The sequence below is a fragment of the Oryx dammah genome, unplaced genomic scaffold (genome assembly GCF_014754425.2).
Source record: "Oryx dammah isolate SB20612 unplaced genomic scaffold, SCBI_Odam_1.1 HiC_scaffold_21, whole genome shotgun sequence".
Taxonomy (NCBI): Eukaryota; Metazoa; Chordata; class Mammalia; order Artiodactyla; family Bovidae; genus Oryx; species Oryx dammah.
The window spans coordinates 38,644,279-38,660,261 of NW_024070205.1; the positions used below are offsets into that span (position 1 = coordinate 38,644,279).

A 15,983-nucleotide genomic window follows, 5' to 3' on the forward strand; every position below is an offset into this window, starting at 1 on the left:
CCCGGGGGTGTGGCCTCCAGCCACCTACCCAGGACCTGGTGACACCGCCCGCCCAAGGCTCTGGAGGTGGGCAGGGCAGGCCTGCTCCTGGCCCCCTTACCTTCCAGAACATGAAGCTGACCGGGTCCACCACTGTGGGCTGGATGATCTCTCGGCCAGGGAAGATGCCCCAGGTGACCGCGTTGGGCTGCAGCTCGGGGGCGTTGGTGATATTTTCACCCTGGGGGAGGTGGGCAGGAGCAGACTTGGGGTGCAGACAGCTGCAGTCCTCTCACCTAGAGCGCGCACCCCTGTTCCCCTCTCCGCCCCCCAGCTCTGCAACTCTGTGACCAGCCACAAGCCTGAAAGTCAGAAGTCATCCTGGCCTTTTCTGCCCTCCGCCCGAAGTGCCAATCAGCTCTTCTTTCAGTGGTCTGCTTACTTCCTCTGATGTTTCACCTGGTCAGGCCTCTCTTTGCTACTTAGACCACCAGGCCTGGGGACTCTTGTCTGCCCAGCCCTGTTATTCGCACAGCTGTCCACTGGGACCTGCCTCCAATCAAACACAGGGCCAAGGCTATCTCTTGCCTATAAGGGAAACCTCAAATGCCAAGCAGGACAATTGAGACCCCTAAGGACCTGGGCCTGGCTAACACTTCAGCCTCCCTCTGACCCCATTCAGCAGTGAGGCCTTTGCACACCCTCAGCCCTTTCTCCTTTCCCTTTACTCCTCATCCTTAAAGATTCAGGTTACACAAGATCCCTCCCATCGCCTCCTCTGACCTCTCAAGTTAGACATCCCTCTCGCATCTCCAGCTTCCTCTGCTGAAATTCACGGTTACAAAGTGCAGCTGCTTGCACCCATTCATAATTATCCACTGATGGCCTCCTCGCTAGGCTGGGAGCTCTGGGAGAGTGAGGCCTGGCTCTGTCTGCTAATTCACTTGGCATAATGCCTGGCCCAGTCGGGTGCTCTGTGATTGCTGAATGGCAGAGTAAATGTGGTGCCCCTGGCCCTGGGGCTCTGGCCCTGTCAGACACCCTTCGAGCCAGGGCTGGCCTACCTTCACATCCACGATGTGGTAATTCACCCGGAGCTCATACTTCTTCAGCACCTGCAGAAGCGCCTCCACCGTCTCTCGGGAAGTAAAGAACTCTAAGTAGGCCTGCGGGAGGGAGACGGGCACTGTCACGTAACCTGCAGGCCTCGCTGGACACCTTCCATGGGCGCTGCTGAGCGAGCTCTGTGCTCTGAAACACGGGACGCTTGTCCTGCTGACCGTGCTGGGGAGGCATTCATGAGGACACATGTGGCAGGACACTTAAGGTGTCGGGATGAACAGTGGCCACTAGCTGGAGTTAGCAAATACATGAATGACAGGGAGGGGAGCAGGTATGTGCAGTTTCTTGGTCTTGACGGGTCTGAGGGCTATCTGGCACCCTTCCATCCAGTGGAGAAAGTGTCCACAGAGAAACCATTTCAAAAGCCATACACGGAGCCCAGTTTGGCAAGAGAGGCCTGACACACGCTATCCCTTGTCTGCTGGGTGGAGGGCTTTTCCAGCACTACCTGGCCATCAGGAATTAAGCTGGGTTTATTTATTTATTTAAATTTTGGCCACACCATATGGCATGTGGGATCTTAGGTCCCTGACTGAGGGATCTAACCCATCCACCTGCATTGGAAGTGTGGAGTCTTAATCACTGGATGCCAGGGAACCCCGAAGCTGGGTTTATCTAAATTCACTTGCTATAATACTCATAAAACTGCAAGGTCGGGGCTGTTAGCTCCATTTTACAGATGAGGAAACTTAGGTTCAGGGAAGGTAAGGAACTTGTCTGCACTGACTGTACACAGCAGAGCTGGTATTCAAACGCAAGCCTGTCTAACCCCTGAGCCTTCAGGCTTTAGTTTAGAATGTAATTTTGACTCTAGCAGCCCCTGGAGAAAGGGATCCACAGGGAACAGTAATAACAGCTCCCATTTAGGGGACGTTTCCACGTGCTAAGCACTTTACGTGCTTTGTTGTGGTTCATTCCCAGAACACCTGGCATATCCCCATTTTACAGAAGGGAAAGCTGAGGCTCAGAGCGGCCAAGTGACCATTCTACCCAGGTCTGTCCGACTCCAAGCCTGAGCTCCCGTCCACTTTGATTCACTGCTGCTCAGAATAAAAAGTCCCCGAGAGGAAGGCCACTCTGTCCTCAGCCCCGGAGAACCCCTGCATGCAGGTCAAGGGGTAGGTAGCTCTGTGGGTCCCTGCCACACCTTCTGGAAGACATAGCCCCCACTGGGGCCCCAGCCCACGATGGGGTCAGAAGACGGCTTCCCGTTGATGTTGGGCTGGGAGTTGATGGTGAGGATGCCCCGCCGGTTCACTCTCAGCAGCTCCTCCTTCATCAGGCTGGTCTCGGCCGCCAGGGGCTCATCATTCCAGGGCAGGCAAGTCACCTGAGGAGGGTGAGCCCAGCTGGGGCAACAACCCGACCTGGCACCCTGGGTCCCTCCCTGTTACAGTCCCCATCAGAGACCTAGCCTGTCTCTGCCTCTGTAAGCCCCTTCCAGGCACCCCACATGGGGACCCCGACTCACCTCCTCCCTTGGCCAAGGTGCCACATCCGGACACGGTGACAAGACTCAGGGTAGGGCGTCTGGCCCACGGGACGAGGGGCAGTACCCGGGGATCCCACCCCAGCCGCACTCACTTTGTAGCCGTTCTGGTTGGGCTCTCCCGAGAGGTAGTGGGCAAAGACTTGGAAGACACTTTCCTCACTGGTCAGCTCCTCCCCCCACATCTTCAGCAGCTCTTCCTTCGGGGACTTGCTCTTTAGGTAGAAGAGGTAGTAGTCCTTCAGCTCCCCAAAGGCCGGAGAGGAGGAATTGCCCCTGGTGGAGGAGGTGCCCTAGGTCAAGTCGAACTCCTGACCTTGGGCTCCAGACGGCCAATGGCCTCCACCTGCCCCTGGGGCGGTGCATTCCTGTGAATTGTCCGAAGGGCTCCTCCACACTCAGACTCCCTCCTCCTCCAGGTAAACAGAACCCCACTCACCAGCGGCCGTTGGGGAACTCGTCCCACTCCTGCGTGCGGTAAATGTAACTCTTTGGTCTTGAGGCCCAGAAGATGGGCCGGACATCCTCCACCCGGCGCTTGGGGTGGGCACTGAGGGCCCAGGGCAGGGGACGCCTGGGTGAGAATGGAGACAGAAAGGGTCAAGGACTGGACAGAGGGAGGGAGGGAGGCAACACTGAGCCCAGGTTCTTCCACTGAACTCAAACATCAAGCTAGACAGGCAGTTCCGGCTGAGACTGGAGCTCTAAGACACTAGACTCTGCACAACCCTCTGTGCCTCATGGAGGCTGGCACACCTAGGGTGCGCACTTTCTGGGACTTCTGACTTCCTGACCCACTCTCCTCTGTGGCTCCCAAGCCTGAATTCAGGGCCTCTGGCCTCACCTGGGGTCCTCGATCCAAAGCCCCAGGCGCTTCAGCACCTCGATGGTGGCCACCTCTCGGTTGAGGGTGTAGAAGTGGAGGCCTGGCACCAAGCCACTGGCCAGCAGCTCCTGGCACAGGCTCACGGCCTGCTCAATGCCATAGTTGCGGATGGCAGCGTCATTGTCTTTGATGGGCTCGATCACATCCTTGATCTGCTGCGGCACCTCCAGTTTGGATAGCTTCACCAGCTGCCGGAGGGAGTGGTAGCCCTGCCCAAGACATGAGGGGCTGCAGGTGCCATCTCCCGGCTCGTCTCTCACCCCACATACTCATCCCCCCACCGGGTCTCCTGGCCTCTGTAATGCGACACAGGGTGACCCAGGACAGTCAGGCCATACAGCACAAGCACCCTTGCCTACTGCAGCTTTTTCTCCTCTGCAGATTAGAGAGCTGCCCACAACATCCCTTGGGCTTCCCTGGTGGCTCAGGTGGTAAAGAATCTGCCTGCAACGAGGGAGACCCGGATACGATCCCGGGGTTGGGAAGATCCCCTGGAGAAAGGAATGGCAACCCACTCCAGTATTCTTGCCTGGAGAATGCCATGGACAGAAGTGCTGGACGGGCTACAGTTCATGGGGTCACAAAAATCAGACGTGACTAACACTTTCATACTTTATAGCATCTCCGCCACAGGCCTGAGGCAGCCCTTTGGCCCCTAGATGGATCTATTGATAGCACGGTGGTCATTTAAGCCAGTGGTTCCCAAGCCTCACCAGTCACCAGAATCGCCCACCACATTAAGAAGCAATGGACAGATTCCCAGGCCCCACCTCAGATCTACTGAACCAGAACTTCAAGGCACGGGGTCTGGAAATCTACCCTTTGAGAAAGCTCATTAAATGATTCTGGTGACAGTGAAGTTTAGAAACCATTAACCAAAATTTATAATGAGAGTAATAACCCCTTTTAGTGACACTTATCAGCAAGCCTCTTCAACAGGTACTACTGCTATTTGAGACGACATCACGGGTGTGAAGTGGCTGGCAAGATAGCATTTTGCAAAGACTGAGCATCCGTTTAATGAAAATCTAATGAGCATCAGGAAGAACTTGAGCCTGAACTTGGCACTTCACTCCAGAGCCCTGGCTAAGGGGGAAGTGCTAGGATGAGCAGGGACAGTGGTGGGAGTCCATTAGCCCTCCTGGGACCCTCACCTGAATAGGGAAGATGCCAGGGAGGATGGGGCAGGTTATGCCTATCTCGGAGCAAGCCTTCACAAAGCGGAAGAACGTGTCAGCCTCAAAGAACAGCTGGGTGATGATGAAATCAGCTCCCGCAGCCACCTTCTCCTTCAGGTGCTTCAGATCGGCCTCAAAGCTCTCTCCTTCGGGGTGGCCTTTGGGGTAACCTGCCAACAGGGACACCGTAGAAAGAGGCTGGCTACACCTGCTCAAGGTGAGTGACGAAGAAACCAGAGAGCCGGCAGTGGACAGCTCCGGACCCATACCTTCTAGCCTCTCAGCACGGACAGGCTGAAGTGGTGATGACTGAGCTGCTCAGATGGGCCCCGCTCCCCGAAGGTGACTCTTGGTGAGAGCTGGCTTAGAGTCAGCACCGCTCCCCTCCAAGAGTGGGGGTGGACTGCCCTCAAATTCCCACACTGTCCTGCTTCATGGTCCATGCACACACAGTCAGGCCAAGCTGACCTGGATTTGGTGGCCACAGAAAAGAGAAAATGCTATATTCACACTGGCTGGGCAGCTTGGGAGGCTGGGCTTGACTCTAGGTACCGGATGAAAACAGTGCTTTTAATTTCACATCAAAATCACTCAGTGGTTCCAGACGGTACAGTCAGAACCACGTTACACAAGGAAGAAGTGAAGAGAGCGGAGAGGTTCTGCTTGAAGAAAAGAATGGAGAGAACATCGTAATTATTCCTAAATGCCCACAGGTCTGTCACCAGGAAAACAGAATAACCTTAGTTCCTTATTCACCATATCCTGTGCTGCTTCTGATGGCAGAATTAGAATCAGTTTCAGAGAGCTGCCTGACAGTGGAAAGAGCAGCCCCACAAAAGAACAAACTCCCAGAGTGTGAAAACGCAGGGCGGGCGGGGGCGGGGGGGCAGCGGAGTGGGGAATGGATGTCCACATGCTGCGATGGCAGGGATGTCTGGGAGGCATGGCCAGACCTCCCCAAGGCACATCTAGATCCAGGAACAGTATACCTCACCCCACCCCACCCCACCCCATTTCCCTAAAGGACTAAACTCACTCGAGGCTCTGCCTGCACTGAAAGACCAGAGGACCTAATGAACTACAAGCAGAGCACGGGCTTCCTCAGCCTGAGGCCAGGGCAAGACCCTGAGGAAGTGACAGGCCTGAACCCAGGCTGTTGGGCAGCCAGGCTGCTTTGCTGCGACAAGGCAGTTTCATTCTTAAGAAAGCCCGAGTCATCAAAAATGGATAGAAGAACTACTGTTTCAGGGATAAGGGGGTGGGAGGATTAAACACCAGACTGTTACACTTTTCAATAACAAGGCTATTTTTCCAGCAGGAATTTCAGAAACAGAGGTTTTAACAGCCGAAACTCTAGAAAACCTCAACAGCACCCAAGAGATCCAGCAGTTGCTGACATTTGGGTTTTGCTACATTCTTATTCTATGGTGGCCAGCTGGGTGCTTCCTAATCCACCCGTCCGCCTTCTCATTCACTTCACCATGAGCAAGGCACCAAACCACTCGGCAACTGTATGCTCACAGCTCTGCTGGTTTCTACTTGTGACCATCCAATGCCCACCACACGTAGGCACATTCCCCAATCAACCAACTGTCTTGTGACCCCGTGAGCAAGGACACTTGAATTCCCAATCCCTCATCAGGGCCTCCCACACTCATCCACCTCAACAGCCTATCCTGAACACTGAGAACAGTGGGCCTGTACACTGGGGGCCTGGGAACACAGCCCAAAGCCCTCACAAGAAGTCATTTCCTTGAAGTCACATGGCTTACTTTTTAAAGTTCAGATCACTCTGATGTTCCACTCCATAACATACCTGGGTTCATTTTAATAAGACTGATAGAATTTTCTCCAAAATATCTGAAAAAAATCATCATGCCAAGATGATGCATCAAATGAATCCCTGGACTTCCAGTGTGTCTGGCACACACTGCCTCATCATATCTAAGCCCCTATTCGAGAAGCTTAAGGCCCAGACAAGAGTGTGGGCAAGAGGGAAGGCTACGCCCTCTTTCTAGCAGGTGAACCTCACTTCCCGGCTGTAGCTAAAGAAACTAGAGTTGAAACTAGAGTTCTCTCTCCTGAGATCTGGATTTATCACTGAGGCCTGTAGGTCAGTCTTGGCTACACTCAGGAGCAAGCAGTGGGTCACGTGTGTCCCATACATATCAGAGACAGGGAAAGTGTACCTATCAGATCTACTGGATGAAGCATGGAGCAGTGGAAGGCAGAGACGGGGCTCTGTGGCCCCAGCGAGGATGAGGGAGGGCTGGGGATTCCAGGGCTTAGTGAGGTCTGATGCCATTTCCTGACCTTATTCTGAGAGTCCCTGCCCTCGGAATCTTAATAAATATATTTCTTTTGTTTGAGGAGGAATAGAGCTGGGGAACAGGCTAATACCAAGAAAAGGCAGAGGAACAAAACTTTACAGTATGAAGGGATACGAGGTGGGGGAAAATCCTTGGTTCTGATTCATGTTCACCTTGAGTAAATAAAACCTCACTTTGAAACTGTTCACACCTCCCTAATACAGTTAAAAATAACGTGGCCCTTTTCCCTTTCACATGAAAACATAACATCCTTTTGTCATTGGGTCAAGAATACATACATATCTTCCTTGGAAGTCTGGGTGGTTAGATTTGGGCCACCAGGAGTTGAAGAAGGGGAGAGGAAGGGGGTCGCAACGGTGGGCTCAGGTGTAAGGACAGAGGAGCCCTGGCCATAGGACACTGGCTCGTGCTGCATGAACAGAGACTCAAGTTCAGTTTTGGAACTTTTCTTTCCACTGTATTCAGTGGTATAGTACTTTCAAATTCAAAATGAAAAGAAAAGCTGCTCTGTATCAAAACATCTGAGCGATGTTACATTTTTTAAAACAGGACGGAGGACTTCCCTGGTGGTCCAGTGGTTAAGAATCTGCCTGCCAATGCAGGGGACACAGGTTCAGTCCCTGGTCTGGGAAGATCCCACATGCTGTGGGGCAACTAAGCCCGTGTGCCGCAGCTAATGAGCCCACGTGCGCTAGAGCCCACTTTCCACGACAAGAGAAGCCACTGCAGTGAGAAGCCCGAGCACCACTAGAGAGCAGGCACCACTCACCGCGACTAGAGAAAGCCCTGGTGTAGCAGTGAAGACCCAGCACAGCCAAAAATCAATAAATGTTTTTTTAAAATAAAACTGGAAAAAAAAATTAGGGGATGGTGACACTCCCAGGAGTGTGGTATATGAGAGGAGAAGGAAAAGGCAGAAGACATGGTCTGTCCAAGCACCTCTACACCTCCATCACTCCATTCCATCACAGCATAGGCCTCCCCCAACAAGTGCAGGAAGGCCCCCATGGTGCAGTGAACCTTCGGGGTCCTCATCTGTGCCTCTCCTTCCTTCCTCTCAGGCTCCACCCACTGGGATGCCCCAGCCCCTCACCTGCCACACAGACGTCAAAGTAGTCACCAAACTCGTTTCGGATGTGCTTCACCAAGTCCGTAGCATAGTTGAAGCCTCCTTCCTCCTCTTCCCACTGGTCACCTATGGGGTCTGCAGGGTTGGAGGTCACAGTACTGGGTCTCACCCCACCTCCAGGAACCTCTCTGTTCCTTCTCCCCACGCCCACACCCAGGGCCAACAGAATCTCGAAGGCAGAGCCTTCCTATTACTGAAGTTGGTGTCTGTGCTTTCCACTGTAGCACTTGGTAACAGTGGGAAGGATGACAGCAGCCAAGCCAGCAAACAGTCGCCAGGCACAGATGCAGGCGGCGACTGGCAGAGAACAGCTGCCGCTCTGCATTCAGCCCGGAGCACCTGAGATCCCCCCACCTGCTCACACCTAGGTGTGTCCAGGCACCTCGCCCAAGCCCACTGTTCGCTCTCCCACTCCCTGGGAACCCTTGCCTCCTGGGAGAAGCTTCCACTCATCTCAGGTGAGACATGGTCTTTGGGGATAGGGAGCATGAGGCCACAAGGGCCCACCCAGCAGACTGCCGCTTCCCACACTTGTGTGCCCCAATGACAGCCCGGGCCAGAGGCATAACCAGCTACTCTCACTCCTGGGACACAGGTCAGAGCGGAATTCTGTGTCTGGGTCAAAAGCTGGGAACAGGAAGGGATCAATTCAGTGGTGTACATCACAACAGCGGGTTATCAGGCACCGGCTGTGGTCCTGACTGAATTCCTATTGAGAGGTCAAAAGGTCAAAAAGTGGCTCCGTGTGTTGCCCATGGTCCTCTTGACCCACACCACCTACTAATGCTACTGGCAGGAATGGGACCTGGAAAAAAGAAAAGGACCGCTGCAGGGACAGAAGAGGTCCTCCAGAAAGCAAGACCCAGAGAGCAGGCCGCTGGCTCCACACCTCCCCTCAGCGCGAGGATGTTCTTCAGGCCCAGCTGCTTGGCTTTGTGCAGGTGGCCCGTGATCTCTTCCCGGCTCTGATGGCAGCAGGTCATGTGCAGGATGGTCTCGAGGCCACAGTAATTCACGGCAGTGCTGGCAATCACCATGGACGAGGTCTCCTTGTCAGAGCCAGGATCCCCAGCTGGATGCCAGGTCACGTCTACAAAGAGGGGGCCACCTGCTCCCATCCGGTCAAACCTGTAGGGAATTTCTTTCTGAGGAGGGGCTCCTGGGGGTGCACCACCCGTCACCACGTTCCCATGGGGTCTTGGACTTAGAGAAGCCTCATCTGCAGGTTGCCATCAGACTGACCTGCATTTACATCCTGGCTCTGCTACTCACCAACTGTGCGATCTTGGGAGAATTACTTAAACTCTCTGCGCCTCACTTTTCTCATTTCTACAGTGTGGCAGGGGACAGTGCCTACTTTTTAATAACATTCTGAGGGTATCATGACAGATGGCTCCATGACTCAAGAACAGTGCCGGGTATGCAGTGAAGAAGCAATCACTGTGCTGCTATTATGATTACTCTTATTGCAAAGGTAACAACAATAAAGCCATTTTCTGTGAGAGCAGCACTTTGGCGTTTTCAAAGTGCTTGGATATTTACCATCTCGGGTGAATTAAGACATTTTGATGGATAAGGGTTCAGAGCACTCCTCAAGAGTGGCAAGCAAGGTCTTATTCTAGGGAAAAAGAGGGTCAGCAGACACAAGTTTCTTCCACACTACCTGCCTCCGCCACCCCCCAGCCCCCCACCACTGCCCAGTCCTGGCAGCAGCCAAGAGTCCTGCAGAGTACGGCCACATTACCAGGACTAGTATCAAGAGCCACATGGATGCTGTGTTATAAGCTGTGAAAAAGTGAAAGTGTTAGTCGCTCAGTTGTGTCCAACTCTTTGTGACCCCATGAACTGTAGCCTGCCAGGCTCCTCTGTCCATGGAATTCTCTAGGCAAGAATACTTGAGTGGGTAGCCATTCCCTTCTCCAGGGGATCTTCCTGACCCCAGGATTGAACCCAGATCACCTGCATTGCAGGCAGATTCTCTACCATCTGAACCACCGAAGAAGCCCATTATAAGCTATGGTGCATTTGCACATTTTTGTGCCTTCAAATTTGACAACCATGGGAATGACACATAAGTGCAAGCAATACAAAGCATAAACTTTACAAAAAGAACTGCGATTCATAAAGTACTAATGTAATCCAGTTGGCATTTCTTGATTTCAAGGGCATAATCCAAATGCCAAACTTGCTAAAAATGTTCTCCAAGCTACTGTTTTTTAACTTTCTAAACTCTACTCATGATCTAGCCACAAACTCCATCAAAAAGTGTTGTCTGGGAGAATGAACATTTTTAACTCATGGAAGACTGTGAATAAAAATTCCACGTGCCCAGAGAGACTTTTACAGACCAGAAAGTGGCAAGTTGCGTATCAAAGCATCTCTCCTGGCTTGGTTTCTTTCCACCCCTTGGAGCTACCTTTTTTCTGCTGGATCAAACTGCAGCCCAGCCACAGGGCACAGTTCACCTATTCACCTTGCCTCCACTCCCCAGTTGTACTCCTTATCTTACACCAACTCACCTGGAGATGAGATTGACAGCACCCTGGGCAGTTCGGGGAGGGAAGAACTCTAGGGAGAACCACTTGTCACCAGAGTCCATCCTCCGCTTCATCTTCTCCCGGAGTCTCTCACATCGCTCGGGGTCCAAGCCTGGCGTGGAGCACCTTGAACTGTCCTTGGAGCTCTCGCTGCCGCTGCTGCTGCCCTCCCAGCGGGGGCCAGGGCCTCCGTTCCCTCTGGGTTCGTTCACCATGGCCGAGATCCTGCTGCACGGGGCGAGGGCAGGGGGCGTGAGACTGCAGGGCAGGTGGCCGAGCCCCAGCGTGGCAGGGTCAGGTGAGAGATGCTGCATTTTCACGCAGGAAGAAGGCTGGTGAGGGTCTGGGTGACAAGGCCCCCACCCAGCGACTCTGCAGTAAGGACTGTCTGCGCTGCCTCGCTCCAACCTTGGCCCTCCGCTGCTGCCTGACTCCAGGGACGTCAGCCCCCGCCCGGCACATGCTCCTCAGCCCCTGGGTCTTCTGTGACCACTACCTGATGGAGGGTGGCACCGAGAGCCTTCCGCTGCCAGCCTCCAAGGCTCTCATTCCCAGGGAGGGGCAGCAGTGCCCCACTGGGAAGACCTTGGGTTTTGGACGCTCCATCTCTGCCAGGGTAAACTCAGACCCCGGACCTCTGAGTTCCTGAGAAAGGAGGAACCCTCCTCAGCGGGTGTGCCTGACTGGGCGGAGCCGTGACAAAGGAAGAGCTTAAAGCTGTGGCTGGGGCCAGCGCGAGGGGGCGGGCACAGAATTCCAGGCCAGAGGGAGGGCTGAAGCACTAAGCCTTGAAGATGGATGGGGGAGGGGGACGTGGGGCTGCAGACCGCAGCGTTTGGGTGGAGATGAGGTCAACAGATGTTCGGAGCAACTGGAGCACTCGCCAAGAATCAACAGTTCGGCCCTGGAAACCTCCTGGGACTGGGAACAGTTTGTGTGCACGCAGGATGGAAGGGCTTAGGGCTTGACAAAGCTGCCAGATTTCTCCCAAGTTTGTGCTTCTCTGACAAGACCATGTTGTGGGTTAGAGGTTGACATTGGCTGGGTTCCAAAAGTAGCCAGATCCAAGCTCTGTAAGGACATGGATTTATGTCCAACTTGGAACAAAGACTGTCCAGTCTGTGCATGCCTTCCAAGCTGTTGTCCTTACACACATCAGTGAAGTCAGTTCAAGAAACTGCACAGCCACCACAGCTGAAGCCCTGAACCATGGCAACCACAGGCAGGCCAGGCTGACAGAGGGCACAGGGCCATGGGGGCAGTTTGGTGGGAAACATGGACACACTACTCATATACCGCAAGAGTATCCAGTGTGTGGCAACGCAGAACATCAGAGGAACAACCAGGCCAAGATCATGTGTTGCAGGGAATGCCTACTGCCAAGCCCATGTTCTTAACTAGTTTGGGGTCCCAGACTCATGAGAAACTGATGAGATCCAATGCTCCCTAAAACATACGCAAGTGTCCTCAGTACATCCAGGGTCAAGGAGTTGACTCCAGACTGTGCTTTCCATCCTGAGGGATGCCCGTTTTGATTCTGACCTAAAGCTCTAGTTTCTCTGAAAGGGATGAACACGAAGAGTAAGAAAGGGGAGTGTGTCAAGATCAGCCGAGTCTGGCCTCTCCTCAGAAAGCAAGCGAGTGCATCGTTAATCATCTGCCGGACCAAAACAGGAGCGGGGGAAGAGGTTGAACCACCTACAAACTAACTGCTCCTTCCTTTGTTCGTGAAGACTTCCTAGCTCTGACCAGGCACTAAACTTGTTTCAGCATTTTTTCACGTGCTACCACTTTTCACTTTAAGCTAGGACCCCAAAGAACCCTGCTGTAGCTGTGGATTCACATGTTTATCTCCCCTCTTCCCAGTTCCCTGAGACCAGGGCCAAGTATTCTACCTATGGTATCCCAATGCCTGGCATCCGGCATTAACAACTGGCACTCACTGGGCACCAACAGGCCAGGTCACACCGTTCTCAAAACAACCCTCCACCAATGGATGTGCGTGCTCAGTCACTCAGTGTGTACAACTCTTTGTGACTCCATGTAGCCTGCCAGACTCCCGTGAACATGGGATTTCCCAGGTAAAAATACTGGATTGGGTCGTCCTTTCCTTCCCTAGGGGATCTTCCGGACCCAAGGATCACACCGGTGTCTCCTTCACTGGCAGGCGGGTCCTTTACCACTCAGCCACCTGGGAAGCCCCTTTGCCATTTGATGCACACTTACTAAATCGGTGCCAGGCACCCGGAACAGTGGGAAAATACTGGAGTCCACCACTCTTGGAGGGGCCCGGGTGGGCACTTGTGTGCAGCCCGATGAAGCGGGCGTCGGGGACAGCAGTGCCAGCGGCGCTCGGCTCTTCTCAAGGTGTTCAGCCGCTCTGGCGCGCTGCGAACAGAATCACCGCGTCACTGGGTCACTGGGCGGGGGCGGAAACCAAGGCCCAAGTCCGGTCCCAGGGCACGGGGTCACCACCACACCTCAGGGCCGCCTCAGCCCTGAAGTCCTTCCGTCCAGGTTGGGGGCCTAAACTGAGTCTCTGCTCCAGGGTTGGTGGGGTCGGAGGGCAGTTAGTGGGGGCTAAATTAGTCTCATCGAGAGCGCGCGCGCAGAGGGGGCTGGCCAGCCTCCACCGCTCCCCGCGGCCCCCGCAAGAGCCCGCCCCCGGGTGGGTGGCCCCCAAGGCCCGGGTCTCCCCTGCGGGCGACATATGCCTCGCCGTCACTCACCCTCTGGTCACTGATGACTCAGAGCTCGCGGCCTCCGCAGCGCCGTGGCAGCTAATGAGGCTCCGGCGGAGGGGGCGGGGCTCGGGAGGAGGCGAGGCGCGGGAGTCAGGTTGCTAAGGGAGGCGGGAGCAGAGGACGGAAACCGCCCTCGCGGACCCCCGGAAGCCCCGCCCCCAACATGCCCGCGCCCAGAAGTCTCGCTGGAAGCCGGCCCTCCGCCGTCATGTGACGCGAGCCCTCGCCCCACCCGTCTGCAGCCACTCCCCGTCTCCATCCTCAAGCTCGAGAGGGCCACGTGACACTCCCGGGACCAGTCACGTGAGGCACGGATCCTGGGTGGGAGGGAGGTTGGCAGAGGGGTCCAGAGTGGCAGTAAAGGAGGAAGATGGCGGGATGCAGGGGGTCCCTCTGCTGCTGTTGCAGGTGGTGCTGCTGCTGCGGTGACCGTGAGACCCGCACCCCGGAGGAGCTGGTAAGGAGCGGGTGGAGTCGGGCTGAGGAGGGGGCGGTTGCTAAGGGACTGCGAGAGGCGTTGCCGGAGGTGGGGCCGGGTCGAGCTAGGCCCGCAGGTGGCTGCGGATGGGGCCTGGGCTCCGCACCCCGGGCTCTCGAAGCATCTGCCCGGCTTCACGTGCCCAAGTCTGGGGTCTTTTATCATAAGCCCTCCCTGGAATCGGAGGGAAGATCTAGGCCAGCTCCAGTCAATCTCATCCATATTAATTTTTTAGTTTCCACCTAAAAGGAGTTTTGAATGAAATGAGCATTTTCAGAATGAGCCCCTTCACTGGACTTTGCATATCATGCCGCTGGCATAGTTTTTCCAGCGCTCTGTCACTGTATCCTTCACCCTTTCTGGGTCACTGATAATCCAGCTTCCCTCTGCAAAGCACCCTGGGAAAACTTGAGTTGTATCCTCAGAGTTGACAAGTCTCTCCTGATGTAAGACTCCACGTGTTGTCAGAAGGAACCTGAATTCTTTCCCTCTTAAGCTGGCAGGTGACATCTTTGAAGTGTCCTGAAGATGAGTGGTGATTTGAAGAATGTATGGTAGGAGTGAAGAGCTCAGCTGATGACTGTATACCCTCACCACATCACCCCCATCCCAAAATGGTTTTTTTGTTTGTTTTAGGTGTTCCCATTTGATGATAATGGCTACAGAAGATTTAGAAATTAGTATCTGATTTCAGTAAATATTTCTGCCTCTTTCCACTTTTAAAAACATTGAAAGGGTCTCCCTTCTCTGGATTTGTTTTTCTAGACCATCCTTGGAGAAACACAGGAGGAAGAGGATGAGATCCTTCCAAGGAAAGACTATGAGGTAAGATTCTTAGATGCTGTCTTGGGTAACAGAAGAAGTGAGTGACCAGCTCACTTCAGACTGAAGCATTAGGATTCCAACCAGAGATGCTCTATGACCTTCTCCCAGGGAGTGAGTAGGTAAGAGATAACTTCTTTGTCAGAAGGGGCTGTTTAAGAAGCCCTTCTCTCATCTTAGCCTCAAAGCAGGGTCTGAGTGTGTCTCCAGGCTTTCATCAATCTATTGCACCTTAACCTGGTTAGAGCGTGTGTTTGCCTTTAGACTGTTTGTTTTTGTAACTTGTAGAGACCCAGAGTCAAAGCCACTGACAGCATTTGCTTGTAAACGGGTGTGAGCCTGGAAGCCTTGCTTTTCTTCTAAGAGAACTGAGTTTTCAGATGATTGTTTCCTGCCCAAGCAGCTTCTCTTGGAAAGGTCTTATAGTTCCTGACTTCATGCACGGGACTCAGAGACAGAGAGTGTGTATGTGTTTTGTGTGGTGGGGAGCACTAAGGCCAGTGCTGCTAGAGTATACCTTTTATTATTTAGTCAGCTTATAGTGACATTACTATGACTTTTGAAATGGCAAAGACAAGCCATGGTTGTGATAGAGGATTTTCATATGATTTGCAAAAAGAAGCTAGGGAAAAATCTACAATCCTGTTCATGAAAAGATGACTATTCATTTTACTAAACATCCTTTTCCATGCCTTCTTTTAAATAAAGTGAAATTCTACTAGATACACTATTTTAACATGGTTTTCCCTCCCAGTTTATAACAAATTTTTGTTTATCAATAGATACTTTTCTGTAATTCATTTTTAAATGGGGAAATAGTATTTCATTATCTATGAAATAAGATAACGTTTTTTATCTGACTTTTCTGTTATGAATTGCATGTGGTGACCATCCTTTCTTGTTTATCTTTAATTGCTTTCTTAGAACTAATTCCCAAAGTGAGATTAATCGTGTCTGTACTTAATGACTTAAAAAAAAAATACCATGTACTTAAACAATTCAGTATTCTAGAGCAGTAACATACCCAGACTAATTTTCTTTCTATATTTTATCTACTCTTGCTGTAGAATTTAGCGTATCATTTATGATTTGTAGCTTCTCATGGAACTTTAAGTAGACAAAATGGGCAGAATAGTACACTGAAAACCCCCTGTACTCATCAGACAGCATCGTTCAGTCATGCCTAACCTTGTTTCATGTGTGCACCCATCCACTTCCCTGTTCCCATATTATCTTGAAGGAAAGTCTATACATCATATCATTTCACCCATAAATAATTCAGTTCAAGT

General features: G+C 52.9%; 2 protein-coding genes across 7 annotated transcripts in view; one reads left to right on the forward strand and one right to left on the reverse strand.

Moving 5' to 3' along the window:
• MTHFR (methylenetetrahydrofolate reductase) overlaps positions 1-13,439 on the reverse strand; it is a 20,719-nt gene extending 7,280 nt beyond the window's left edge. Inside the window, exons 1-12 of one of the 4 annotated variants that reach the window (XM_040263446.1) lie at positions 13,380-13,439; positions 12,877-13,038; positions 10,633-10,878; positions 9,003-9,241; positions 8,078-8,188; positions 4,631-4,824; positions 3,435-3,685; positions 3,030-3,164; positions 2,686-2,866; positions 2,249-2,431; positions 1,044-1,145; positions 101-220 (exon numbers count right to left, since the gene is read on the reverse strand). In XM_040263446.1, the coding sequence (XP_040119380.1) occupies positions 101-220; positions 1,044-1,145; positions 2,249-2,431; positions 2,686-2,866; positions 3,030-3,164; positions 3,435-3,685; positions 4,631-4,824; positions 8,078-8,188; positions 9,003-9,241; positions 10,633-10,865 (1,749 nt within the window). In that variant the 5' untranslated portion in view covers positions 10,866-10,878; positions 12,877-13,038; positions 13,380-13,439. Of the gene's footprint in view, positions 1-100; positions 221-1,043; positions 1,146-2,248; positions 2,432-2,572; positions 2,867-3,029; positions 3,165-3,434; positions 3,686-4,630; positions 4,825-8,077; positions 8,189-9,002; positions 9,242-10,632; positions 10,879-11,146; positions 12,709-12,876; positions 13,039-13,130; positions 13,271-13,379 lie in introns of those variants that run through there. The other 3 variants (XM_040263447.1, XM_040263445.1, XM_040263448.1) reach the window with 3 other exon arrangements.
• A 123-nt stretch (positions 13,440-13,562) lies between these two features.
• Positions 13,563-15,983, forward strand: part of CLCN6 (chloride voltage-gated channel 6) — a 33,322-nt gene continuing 30,901 nt past the window's right edge. For all 3 annotated transcript variants that reach the window (XR_005724985.1, XR_005724986.1, XM_040263449.1), the window contains exons 1-2: positions 13,563-13,851; positions 14,638-14,697. Coding sequence is in view for 1 of the 3 variants with exons in the window: in XM_040263449.1 (XP_040119383.1) it covers positions 13,765-13,851; positions 14,638-14,697 (147 nt within the window). In the remaining 2 variants the exon portion in view is untranslated. The remainder of the gene's footprint in view (positions 13,852-14,637; positions 14,698-15,983) is intronic.